We start from the raw sequence: 14,013 nt of genomic DNA, 5'->3' as shown, positions 1-14,013 counted from the left end.
CGAAAGAAGGTTCCCCCGTATGTTATGTTATTTGCGACGGGAATTTTTACTGAAGTATATAATAACTACATGTCTTTGGAAATAAAATATTTCTTTAAACTTTTTATTGAACATTTTATTTTAATACGCTGTGAGTCAGTAATTCTTGTGATCGGTATGTAAAAATGCTGTACATGTTTGTAAGAAATATTTTCATATACATAGACGGCCTCTGGGTGGCAGCAACAACCCACACCCAACATACTGCTGTGAGCTTGGATTTAATGATGATGATAGAAGTATGAAACCTATCCTCATTCAGCTTTCTTGAATTAAATGCTGGTGAAAATGTACTTTTACAAAATCGTCTGCCATTGCAATATGGTACTAAATAGTTACTAAAATGTGTATTCCTGCCATTTTACTCAGGTTTTGGACTGTAATAAATAATGTAATGTCTTTCAATAGTATGGAAATAAGTATGCATTACAAACCTGGGATCTGGGATCAACAGATATGGTGGAAGGGCTTCTTTCTAAAAGAGGAATTAAATGTATTGCTATTTGTCTCCCACCCTGCAAACTAACTGTATGTGACCAAGAGAAAATGGTGGTGCTCCATTTCCCTTACCAGTAAATAGACTCTTTATTAAATTTAGCCCACATCTATCAATATAAAGACCAGTTTCAAAAATTACTTTGTTGGCCACAAATGGTTGGCAATAGAATGAGCAACCCTTGAAACAAGGCCATCACTTATCTGGTTCACATTTCCTCCCAAGGTGGAAGTAAGCAGGACACAATTAGACTTTTATTTGTTCTCTGGATGATAGATATCACCCATTCCAACTCTGTTTATCAGATTAACACACATAAGAATCTTTTAAACCTTTAGACCTGTCGGTCCCATTTGGTTTCTCTGTGTTGTAATCAAATTGTGCTGTCAAGGGTGATACAGGCACAGTAACACCTCAACACAAAGATTTACAGTTAAAGCAGAAATGCTTTGTAATCTGTCTGATAGAAGACTTTAATTACCTCAAATTGAAACTACCTGTAAAATCCGGTAACACATCCGGAAACCTTTGAAAAAACTGCTCACTTGGACAAACGGTGCCAGAAATAGATGGCAGGGTGAAGGTAGACGTAGCGAAAGGATAATAGAGCAGAGATCATTGTGGTTCAGTTCCATACTATGAGTGTGAATTATCAGACAGTAGGTCTGGGCCTAATATCCTTTTGTGCTGGAGGCATCTGCCGAGTGAAGATTGTGGCTGGAAATAATCAGACCTTTTAGAGGTCAGTGAAAGTTAAGGACACATAAAGTAGACCACAGCACATCTAGCTGATAAGGCATAACTGTCTCTGTGGGGAAGAATGACAAGAGTTCACTTTGTCTCAGGAGTTACACTTTGAATGCTGGTAAATAGCCATGAAATATATATTGTTTGTTTTTGTTTGTTTGAATTGGTGTCAGACCTTAACACAAACATACACAACTTAAATTACTAGATATACAAATGCATTTTGTGTTGCATTTCTAAAATAATTCTAAAATATTTTTTCCAACACAAAATTCATGAAACACAGCAGTGCCGTTACACAGAGCAAAACTGTTGTCATCAATGCTATAACATGAGAGTAAACCTCAATCTAATAGTGAACATAGCAATGGTTCACCAAACACCAGAATTGGGTGCAAGTCAGTTACATTGTGACATTATAGTGAATATTCCGATTTCATAACATAACATTCGGAATAACGTGTTTACATGCCTGAGCAAACAGGGTTATTCCTGTATACATGATAATTGTAAACAACCCGGATATCCGGATCAAAACAGCAATGCACGGAGGACGTCACCGCACAATGCGTGTCATTTCCGCTTCTTCTTCCTGTGTACAAAAACAACACCAACCAGGAGTATAATGTACAATCTGGGACTGGTAGTACTTGTCTATAAACGGCAGAAACATTTTTCTGGCTTTCACCACATTAATTAGATGGTTAGTTTCCTCCTAAATTCATTGCATACTGCCGCCAAGATTATTTTCAAATGGAACATGTACAGACCACAAATCACGAATAGGCGAATCCATGACCCAATTTTCAGGTTAGAAAAGGAGTAACCCAGGGGTAATATTTGTTTTTTTTTTTAAACCGGAGTACGAGCACATTCAGGGTTTTTCAAAAGGGTTATTGATGTTTATATGGCCCTACGCAACCGGGTTATTATTATATTATGATAGGGTTATTTGACTGCATGTTAACGTAGCCAGTTTTTTGCAAGTCCCAAGTAAGTCACAAGTCTTTAATCTCAAGTCTCAAGTAAAGATGTGCCAGTCCAAGTGAACTTGGACTGAATCTCTGTGTGGAGTTTACATGTTCTCCGGTTTTCTCCCACATTCCAAAAACATGCTAGATTAACTGGCGACTCCAAATTGTCCATAGGTATGAATGTGAGTGTGAATGGCTGTTTGTCTATGTGTGCCCTGTGATTGACTGGCGACCAGTCCAGGGTGGACTGCCTGAAAACAGCTGGGATAGATTCCAGCATACCCACAACCATAGTGAGGATAAGCGGCATAGAAAATGATTAATAATCTCATCACTGAAATTAGACTTAGACCTAAAAGTGCCTCCTTTCAATTAGTGACATGATGCATTCTTTATGGAACAATGTTAATTATTGATTCAAAGACAATAATCCTTTTGTTATCTACATTTATATTTGATGGTAAACACAATTGTCTTTCCAAAGAAATAAGGCAACCAAATGATAGACCAGGCCATTTTGACATGTGACTCACAGTACTATAGGGTAGAGGAAGGTCACTCGCTTATTCCCTTCTGGGTTCAGGCTGCAAAACGAAGTGATGGCCCCAAAGAGCCCGATAAGTAAATACAGTTTTAATGACATAGGAATGGCCAGTAGGGATGTGTGCTGGATGGTGGTGGGCAAGGAACAGAGGGCAACAGGGTATTCCGCCGCAGTTATTATTAATGCTATCATAGATCAGATAGACCGAGGGAGGAGAATAAAAGGTTATGATGAATCTGGGACGTCCCCAAATGACATGAGGAAAAGCTACTGCAGCTGGTTAAGGTCATAGATGAAGGATACCTACCAAAAAGACTTATGGAATGATTCATTAGATTGAATACGTATAGGACATATAGCATAGTATAGCCCAGGGAGTTACTGAAGGTCAAAGGGTGAGATGCAGCACCTTCAAATTAACCCTGCAGTATTTTGTTCTATGTGAGTTTTTGCCAAATAATATAAGGCAAGCAAACACAAATGGGAATTTTCACATAAAAAGACAATTTTTACTTAAGAATTGTCATATAAAGGTGTGAAGATATGTCTCCTTATATGTCATCCTTATGCGTATGGTATTTCTGTCCTGGTTCAATTTGTGAACATGAAAGCATGAAAACATCACAGACCAGACCTTTCTTCAAACTTCAAAGTCTTAAGATGTAGACTCAGCCAGGTCTGCCGGTCTAAATGCCACATCCGACGAGAGCACCTCTACAAAAGTATACAAGCTCTGTTTTGGCCCTACTCGGACAGGAGATTGATGAGGTGTGTGTTTTTACAGTGGCCTTACTCTCGGTAATTTGGCCTGAAAAATGTATTTACCATATGCAGAGCCTAAAGGAGTTCCGCCTCATTTTAACAACTTCCAGCTACAGACCATGTAACCAATATCATGGACTCTGCGTGTTGCTGTCTTTGCTTTCCAGCTTTTCAGTGGATGTCAGTATGGCCTGGGTTTCAAGGGATTTATCTGAGTGACAGACTGGGGAAAAAAACAACTTTTGGATGGCTAACATGGAATAAGACTTCCCTCCATCAACACTTTTTGTTAGCCCCACGTCTAATGCTTTTCACAGGGAAGTTTGTTCCATAATCAAATTTCACAAAGAGCCTGGTTTCATGTTGGAAACTAATTGAATGTAAACTCACTAAACAGATGTGTTAAAAATGGAGCCAAATGAAGAGGCCGGAATTGAGAAATGGTGGTTAAGATGTTAGAGTACATCTTTGGTTCATGTGTAGTCTGCTCAAAGATAGCTGGGGTAGGCCTGTCACGCTGAACAGTGGATGATTTATAGATACCATGTGATTGACTACAAGTCAAGTGACAGACTTCAAAATACTCCATAAAGTTGTTTACAGGGTAAATCTGCCTTCTTCTCCTCTTGGCAGCCTGATCTCTCCACCACACTATTGTGATTGTTCAGGTGTTATTCAAGGTCAAGCCACCTACCCCCATCTCCTGTCACTGCTCAGAGTTGTATAGGAACAGTTTCACAGTTTCGTGAGGTATGTCTTTAATTCCCCCCCAAAAGAAAACAAATCTTCACATTACTGCCTAATTCTGGCTTAAATGCACAATTCCTACATCCGAAAATCCCTTTCTGTCTGCCATTTTCAAGAAAAACAGACACTGGACACCCGCCAAGTTGACATGAATGAACTTCCTAAAGTTGTGACGTTGGGGATTCAAAAGAAATACAGTGAAGTTCTTGTACCATCAAAAATCATATTTCCACATCATGTAGAACAAAAGTACAACATTTTAAACATATACCGTATGTCTGAAAAGTTGCAAATATAGCCTAGGACCCCTTTAAGAATAAACAGAATGAAGTTCATAGAAACCAGTCGGCATTTAAATGCATTCAGTGTATCAGTGTATAGCCTCTTTCCTTAACCTTCTGAGACCCAGCAATGTTTTTTTTTGTCTGTAGGGACAAGCGTTTCACAGCCTTATATCAAATGCGAAACATAAAACAGGGTTGCTCACACTTTTTCAGCCTACAAGCTACTTTTAAAATAACCAAGTCCCAGAGATCAACCGCCGACTTTAAACATATATATATATATATATATATATATATATATATATATATATATATATATATATATATATATATATATATATATATATATATACACATACATATATATACATACACACACACACATACACACATATATACATATATATATATATATATATATATTCATTCATTCATTCATTCATTCATTTTCTACCGCTTTTCTTCACGAGGGTCGCGGGGGGTGCTGGAGCCTATCCCAGCTGTCTTCGGGCGAGAGGCGGGGTATACCCTGGACTGGTCGCCAGCCAATCACAGGGCACATATAGACAAACAACCATTCACACTCACATTCATACCTACGGACAATTTGGAGTCGCCAATTAACCTAGCATGTTTTTGGAATGTGGGAGGAAACCGGAGTACCCGGAGAAAACCCACGCATGCACGGGGAGAACATGCAAACTCCACACAGAGATGGCCGAGGGTGGGGATTGAACCCTGGTCTCCTAGCTGTGAGGTCTGCACGCTAACCATGAGACCGCCCTGCCGCATATATATATATATATATATATATATATATATATATATATATATATATATATATATATATATATATATATATATATATATATATATATATAGAGAGAGAGAGAGAGAGAGAGAGAGAGAGAGAGAGAGAGAGTCCCACACTACCACACTTGTTCTGGGATAGGCTCCAGCATAACGCTGCAAGCCTAATGAGGCTATGTGACAGAGAAGATGGATGTATGTAAATGTGTTCATTTCACCTTTTTAACAATTTAATATAAAGATACAGGAAAGTAGACCTATGTCAAGTTTACATTGAACATTTTTTCACTTAAAAAAACGCACTGCAAAGAAAATTGCCTTGATTTCCACCTAAGACAATCTAATGCAAATTACTTTACAGTGGAGTATTTATTCCACAAGGGGTCGCTGATGCACTCCAAAAAGGCTCGCGTTAACTATCGCATTTTAAAAGGAAATAATAGCTATATGTAAATCAGTTTCACAAAATGTGCAAAATTACTTGAGCATTATAAGCGATACTATCAAGAGTACATTACGTTTTGTATTTAGAAGCCTTGAGTGTTGATTCGGTGCAATATGTCTTTGTTATATTGACTGTGTGAGTGTGTGTGTTTGTTTTGTGGAGCGCCACGAGCCCCCCGATGTGTGTCAGTACAACTTACTGTCACTGCCACTGGCTTCCCCCTTTCTCTTCTCCCCACGTGCTTTGGTCGCTGCAGCCAATAACCTGTCTACACACGCACGCGCAAACGCACACAGAGGACGAAGACTTGCAGTCGGACTTTCGTAGAATCTTTGAGGCACCTGATGGCAAAGTCAGTATGACGCTACGGTTTGGTTCCTCTTTGCTTTGGGGGCAGATGAAGTTCTCATCAGGACTTTGGTGAAAGCGCGTATGGAACATAACATAATACGAGTGTGATGTTTGGACGTTAACTTTTCTCTTTATTTGTGATTTTGCCACATTTTTGCCATACCTAATTTTTGGACTTTGCGCATGACGCAGAAGCCAACTTGAAGAAGCTTCCAACACCAGTCGGATAAACTGATGCCGTGAGGAGACAACTGAACACATTTTCCAGCGTTTTCCTCGTTTGGAACTGCATTACAATGACGGGATATTCAACATGAAGACAGGCGTCTCATCCATCTCCATCCAAAATGAGCTCCAAAGTTCTCGCTCTTCATTTTTTAATCAAGAATGACGACAAACACTCAGAAAACACCTTTGATAGCGGTTGCAGTAGATATCTCTTTATAGTTCTTTAGAATTGGGAGCCGGGAGAAGTTTCCATCATTGCTTTTCCATTTAGAGAAATGATACACCTAATGAAACCTGACCTTTAAACTGAGATATTTTGGCATTTTTAGATGGATTATCCCGCACCATACCACTCAAAAAACATGTTGCATACCCCTGTGCTTCTGTCTGTGGCGTTACTTTTGAGAGGTAAGAACATTTTCAACCATTTTTGCACAGTAGTTCTTTTATCATACTTTTCTCAATGTAAAACTGGTTCTTAAAATAGGTCAAAGTGAGAGAAAGGAATGAACGCCTGATGAGGGTGCAAGTACACATAAACTTATACATTTCAGTACACTGTCATACACAATTTGTAAAATAATACTGCTGCATCCCAATGGCTTTGCAACTATGGCTATTTCAGATTTCAATATGATTATGCTTCTATTGTCCAACACAAACATGACTACAGTATGTTTTTTTCTAAAATAATATCCACATTGCAAAGTTTTTCCTCAGAAAAAAAATACATTGAAAGTGACAAACCTTCTACTCCAATCAAGCATCACTGCATTGGAAAAATGAATATTAATGCTGAGGTTTGTCCCGGTCTGCCTCTTGCTGACAATGCAGATTTCTGTCTCATGACCATGAATCAATCATATGGAGCCCCAAAGGGGAGAGCAGCATTTCGACAGGCGGAAGCCCAAAGGAGATCTCAGGGCAGGTTAGAGGTTGAGCAAGTGAACACACCTGTCTTATGGACAAAATATTTCCTCCCAAATTTTGTATTGCATTCGGCCATTTATTTTCTTGCACTTTTCCAGTTCAGGGTTACAGGTGACTTGGAGGCTATCCCAGCACACAATCGCAAGGCACATATAGACAAACAACCTTATACTCGCGTTCATACCTATGAGGAATCGCTCTAATTATGTGTGGAGGAAGGCAGAAAACTTGATGCAAGCATGGTATAAATCAGTGTTTCCCAACTTCTATTGAGCCCACATTCTAGACTACAAAAATCTGACATACAACTCAAACGTCCCATAATTTGTTCTGCTGTATGAATGGCAACAGGTGGATACACAGGTTAGTTACAATATGTACTTTCCGACATCTAGTAGCATTTAATGCCTCTGCCTGTCATTATGCATCACTTGCATAGATAGATGAACAAAGACATTATTTGTAGACAATAAAAAAGAATTTTCATAGCGATTATGTCAAATTGCATATTTTCCCTTGTAAAGCATGTAGGTTTTGTTCAATACAGTAGATCCCCACATGCTTGCAACGACCATGCAAATTTGTACTGTGTCTTTGGGTATCTTGAAAGGCGCTTTTAAATAAATGCATTATTATTATTGGTCAAAAATTTATTTTTTGCCATTAAAAAGACAGAATCGGGTTTCTGCTGTATCATTAATATTTTCACCTGTTGAATCCTAATTGTACTATGTTGTTGAAAAAATATTTACTAACGATTTACAGCCAAAATAAGTTTTTTCTGATTAAAATCTGTAACAGCATCTGGCATGTCCAATGTGTGCATCCACCTAGATGATGCTTCTGTCTCAGTTGAAGGCTCTGATTTGACAGCTTTAGTATGATAAGGGGTGATTCAATGTTTATTAATGATGTTTGCCGTAGGCCAAGGCCATCTCAGTAACCACACAGTATGATCCTAATTGACACGGTGCATAGTAGAGCTGCAGGACATAGCTTCTCTCTGTGGATAGTGATGAAAATTGATAACACCCTCAAGGGAGGTAGAACATCAAATCCATATGAGAAAAATGCCCACACAGCATCAAGCCACAATTAAGAAGGGCGATTGCCTGATATTTTATTTTGACTTTGATGCTTTGTTTTTTTAAAACCAGACAGTTAATGACAAAATATTACATGGAAAAACAATGTCTGTCTTGTTCTTTTGCAAAAACTGCTATATTGAAAATCACTTCTATTTAATAGAAGGAAGTTCTAGTCAGCCTTCATGGAAGTATTACATAGAGGAATATCCAATCTTATGTCACTTCGTCTTATCCTTAAGCTTAAGATCCCAAAAGGGATCAAGCAAGGCTAGCCGTCATTCCACATCTTTTAAGTACTGAGTGCACTTCCCATGCTGTCTTTCTCATGTGTCGGACCACATACATCTGGATGTGGCTTATCCTGTAGGATTTTTGGGAACACACCTGCTGTTAATGGAGCCATGGAGAGGAAATACTTCAAACCATTGCCATCACAAGGCAACCATTCACATCCACATTCATACTATGGACAATTTTGAGTCGCCAGTTAACCTAACATGCATGATTTTGGTGGGAAGAATGCCCCAGGGGAAACTCCACACATAGATGCAATTCTTGAGATCTGAGATTCGAACCCACATCTTTCAGATCTCCTAACAGTGTGGCCAACATGCTCACCACTCGGCCGCCATGCGGTATGAGGTAAATGAAGAGAAATGAAGCGGAAAGGTGACAAAAATCATCAAATTAAAAGATAATTAAATAAATTGCTGACACAGGACAACCTTTAACTATGCAATTATATGTCAACTTTCATCAGATATTGACAGAGCAGTCGTCTTTGTTGCATGTGTTAGAGGTGAAATGTGGTTGCAACTTGACATTGTATCAATACGCTATCGATTGAGGTTGTTGTATTGATAACCCATCAATTTTATTTGTATCAGCAACACATAGTATGTCAAGACATTATAGTTACAGCTTTTATATGGAGCAGTAACCATGAAAATGGAACCGTACTACAGTGGTGTTTTGGGCATGTGACGCACAGATGTGATTTGTATCAGTAGGTGATGATTACTTGAGAGTGACTCTCCCTCCTGAATCCAATTTGGCAGACGATAGCTGTTGTCGACAGTTTGTCCTTATTAAAATAAAAAGGATGTCAGATGCTCTTACGAGACGAAGGTTTCAGCTCCGCTGTGTGTTTGCAACTTCTCAATGTGCACGCTTTGCCTTGATGATTTTATGAAGCACAGTGAGTAGGTGGACACTTAGCTAAATCTCTTGTACTGCTCTTGTACTGCCATTGTCCTTAAAGTGGGAGTGGGAGGCTTGCATTGTTGCTTTCCATTCATTGAATCCAATGAGGGTTTCTGCTCCAATAAACTCATATACTGTTATTATAACATCCCTTAGTGTTTCCACCAAGGTCATTTGCCCTGTTAATAGTTTTTTAACAACAGTCATGATTTTCAATGTAATCACATTTCATGATTAGGGGAAGATATTTAGAGAAATCTCTGTGTGTGGAGGTGTTGCTGGTGTTTGTGGCGAGGAAGGAGAGTCCGTTGTAATAACAGCTAAACATGCTGATGCAGTGTTTGTGTACTCTCATCAGGTGCTAGTTGTGTTTAAAGAGAGGTCCCACTAATAAATCTGATGAGGAGTTCTATGCCAAACCCATCATTGTCAGCTGCACACATCCGACTCTAATTCAAAGGCAACTCGTGGAACAATCCAATTTTCAGAAGACATTTTTGTGTTTAGCTCTGTGGATGATGGCCGTAATCATCACATCAGCTATAGGCAGGATCTCTTTGAATTTACCTGTTCTCTCTATGTATGCATGGGTTTTCTCCATGTACTCTGGGTTCCTTCAATATCCCACAAAGATTCATCTTAAATATTGGACAGTCTGGATCCAGGGCTACTCGAATACATACTAAAGGCCACAGTTTCAAAATTGGAAGGGCCCAATGGCCAGTTATACAATGCTTCAATATGCTAACTTAACAGACACATTTTGAGTGTTTTTATTTTGGGATGTCATTATGAAATAATCGTCCGATTTTGGTATAAAAATTAGATATCGATTCTTATTGGTAGTGGTTTTTCTTCTGATATTGCTGATAGCATAGTTCTCCACACAGCAACAAGATTCCTAGCTCCTAGTAAGGAATTATTTTCAATTTTCACCAATTTTCAGTGAATGTGAAGTGCTGTGGTGGGGTGGGGGCAATAAGGCGTTTTCATTTTACACTTCTAACAATGTAATATCACACCTCAGGAACAATCCCACAGAGTCACGTGCAGCTAGGGTACCTGCAGGAAAATAATAAGCGACATGTGACCTGCTGAATAAGCCCATACTTTGCACTTTGTTCTTATACGGATGCTTGTGCCACATAGAAATGTGTATCATTGATAGCCATTGTATAGACATTGTATAATAAACCTAATCTATTATTCTTTGCTTATTTCAGAAGATCAATATCTATATATTGAAGTCTTCACATATGAAGATAATTTTTTGGTTGATGTCTATGAAGGTGGCTTTGATCCAGTCCTCAAACATTTTAATGATTGACTTAGGTGTTCTTTATAAACAACTGACATACATTTTTGATTTTTGTAGGCATTCTAAAATGTTATAACTTGCAAATGACATGTTCTTTACCACTTGGTAGTTCAAATGTTTGTCCATGTACACGACCACGTCTCTTCCACTTTTTTCATGCAGTTCATTTCATATCCTTCCAGTTTAAAATTCATGCCCTTGTCAGCATCAGTCCAAGTTTCTGAGATTGTGATTACTTTGAAGGGTTTCTTCTTTTTTGTTATTCGGGCTTTTCCCTTCAGGGGTCGCCACAGCAAATCAATCGCCTCTGTCCAACTCTTCTTCTGCGTCTTCTGCATCTGACTCTCTCACACCAACTATCCTCATGTCCTCCTTCACCACATCCATAGACCTCCTCTTTGGTCTTCCTCTACGCCTCCTACCTGGCATCTCTAAACGCAGCATCCTTCTACCACTGTCTTTCCTCTGGACATGTCCGAACCATCTCAGTCTGGCCTCTCTGACTTTATCTCCAAGGCCCATAACATGTAATGTCCCTCTGATGTACTCGTTCCTGATCCTATCCATCCTGGTCACTCCCAATGAGAACGTCAGCATCCTCATCTCTGCTACCTCCAGTTCTGCTTCTTGTCTTTTCGTCAGTCGTCTCCGAACAACATGGCTGGTCTCACCACAGTTTTGTATACCTTTCCTTTCATTTTAGCTGAAACTTTTCTATCAAACATCACGCCTGACACTTTTCTTCACCCATTCCATAATTTACTCAAATATTGTCTGATGCTGTTATAATTTGTGTACATATTTCTGCTGTTTATGTGAATAATTGACAACCTTTCTCGATATTAAAGTTATTATTATATTGCTCCTCTGTATGGTTGTTTGTGTCTGGATCTATGTTTCTCTACTTCAAGTTGTTTATGGACTGGAGAGCAAAGGCTAAAGATAAAATAGAAACCTATAGATAAATAGGTTCTTATGTCCAGTAGTTGTTGTTCATCAGTCCCTTGAGACGTGCTGATGATGTTGTCAAATGATAATGAATGTATTCCTTCCCTCTCATCATTCTTGTTAGTGAGTTGTGCATCGTCTCCATGTTGTCTTGGTGATATGATCTTTAGTATTTTCCCAGGTCCTTGGTGTCTTTGACAGCAAGCACTCTGGCCTTGAGTCCTCCATTTAGTCTGATGTAGCTTTTGCAGTTGGCACTCCAAGTGCCCTGAATCTTTCCCTGTTTCCCCAACTGTCATGCTTTCTTGGCGATGTCACTGTTGCTTTTTGTCAAATGCTCATTCATGTAGACGTTTGTTTCTTTCAGCTTCTTTCCCTGTTTCAAAAGTGTGGTTTTGAATTTCCTTTTGGTGAACTTAATGATGATGATGCAAGTACCGAAGGTGTAGATGTCTACACCCACCTCCTTTGAATGTAGAAAGTTGGCAGTTTCTTGCTCCATTGCATCTGCTTCTTCTTGGTTCCCTACTGCCTTTGCGTTCTGCGTTCTTCATTTGCTCAATTATTTTGTCTTTTGCTTCTTTATTTGAAAAACTTTCCTTGAGGCATCATTCAAAACACGACATATATATTTTTTCCAGCAGGGTAAAGAGATCTTGTTCGGAGACTTTATTTGTTCCCCATGTGCTCTTATAGAAGGTCACAAGTGACCTTCGGAAGGACTAGTGACCAGCAAGGTACACACAAGGTGGAACTACATGAGGAAAGGTTGAGGTTGGAACGAGTGAAGCCCACAGAAACAATCTGGCAATGAGTGAGTCACATAGAATGGCTTATGAAGTCCTGATTACTAATTCTTCTCAGGTGTGCACAGGTGGCTCCGTCTCGGCAAAGACCACCCGTGCACTGCAACAGACAACAGACAGGGGGCAGCAGAGCAGCTCAAGCAGAACAATCGTACAAATCAATCCTAAAATTCTGGCATTTAAAGAAGAGCTGTTTACAGTACAGCTGTTGTCAGTCTCAAATACACCTGGTACAGGTAATTTGAGAATGGTGCAAATCTATTAGCTCAGAGGACATGTAAAGGGTTCCCATGCACAAGTGCAAGATAAGAAATGTGATTGAAATGTGATTGTCTGGCATGCTGAGCTGCTTGTGATTAGTTGCACTGTCTGGTTTCATGCCGCATTTGCTCATTCTCTGAGAAGCCAGAAAGTCTTTGAATGAGAAACTTGTAATAAGATGTTCGTGTAGCAACTTCTTAAGTTTAGAGTGATGTAATCTATGCTGGAACCATAATTGCACATTTTATTTAGGAAGGCTAATTTAGCCCAAAGGGGTGAAGATATTTTGTTATGCTTGATGTCACTGGTACATACTGTATTTCCTACAGCATGCCTAGGGCTAATACAACTAGATGGGTAACATAGCCGAGTACGTATGATTCAGCAGGACAGAAGAAGTGCAATAATAACAAATTATCTATAAAACCACTAAGGTCAACAACCTTAGTGGTTGCTGTACTCTGTCTCTCTCTTTCTCTCTCTCTCTCTCTCTATGCATTCATTCACTTTCTACTGCTTTTCCTCACAAGGTCGCGGGGGTGCTGGAGCCTATCCCAGCAGTCTTCGGGCAACAGGCGGGGTACACCCTGGACTGGTCGGCAGCCAATCACAGGGCACATATAGACAAACAACCATTCACACTCACATTCATACCTATGGACAATTTAGAGTCACCAATTAACCGAGCATGTTTTTGGAATGTGGGAGGAAACCAGAGTACCTGGAGAAAACCCACAGATGCACGGGGAGAACATGCAAACTCCACACAGAGATGGCCGAGGTCTTTTCATAGGTGGAAACCTATATTTTTAAAAACTAAAGGTGGTTAAACACCTGAGGAAGGAGGTTAAAAACCTGAAGAAGGAAATATCCTTTATGCATATTCAGAAATGGAAAACTGAGTTGGTGAACCTTGCGATAAAGAGAAAGTTGTCCGTAAAGAGAATCTGGGTCAGTTACCACGGTAACTTGACTGTGAGCTTAACAGTCTTACAGGCACTTTTTTTTTCCAACCAGTTCTGAGTTGGAGTC

At 39.4% G+C, this 14,013-nt stretch overlaps 1 protein-coding gene across 2 annotated transcripts in view; it reads left to right on the top strand.

Annotated features, from left to right (window-relative positions):
• Positions 1-6,074: 6,074 nt before the first annotated feature.
• Positions 6,075-14,013, top strand: part of si:dkeyp-14d3.1 (transmembrane protein 132C) — a 107,623-nt gene continuing 99,684 nt past the window's right edge. For both annotated transcript variants that reach the window (XM_058071451.1, XM_058071450.1), the window contains exon 1: positions 6,075-6,835. In XM_058071451.1, the coding sequence (XP_057927434.1) occupies positions 6,757-6,835 (79 nt within the window). In that variant the 5' untranslated portion in view covers positions 6,075-6,756. The remainder of the gene's footprint in view (positions 6,836-14,013) is intronic.

This window comes from Doryrhamphus excisus, chromosome 4, assembly GCF_030265055.1.
Source record: "Doryrhamphus excisus isolate RoL2022-K1 chromosome 4, RoL_Dexc_1.0, whole genome shotgun sequence".
Lineage (NCBI taxonomy): Eukaryota > Metazoa > Chordata > Actinopteri > Syngnathiformes > Syngnathidae > Doryrhamphus > Doryrhamphus excisus.
Note: the sequence above shows the minus strand (reverse complement) of the source record. Positions and strands in the feature narration are given on the sequence as shown.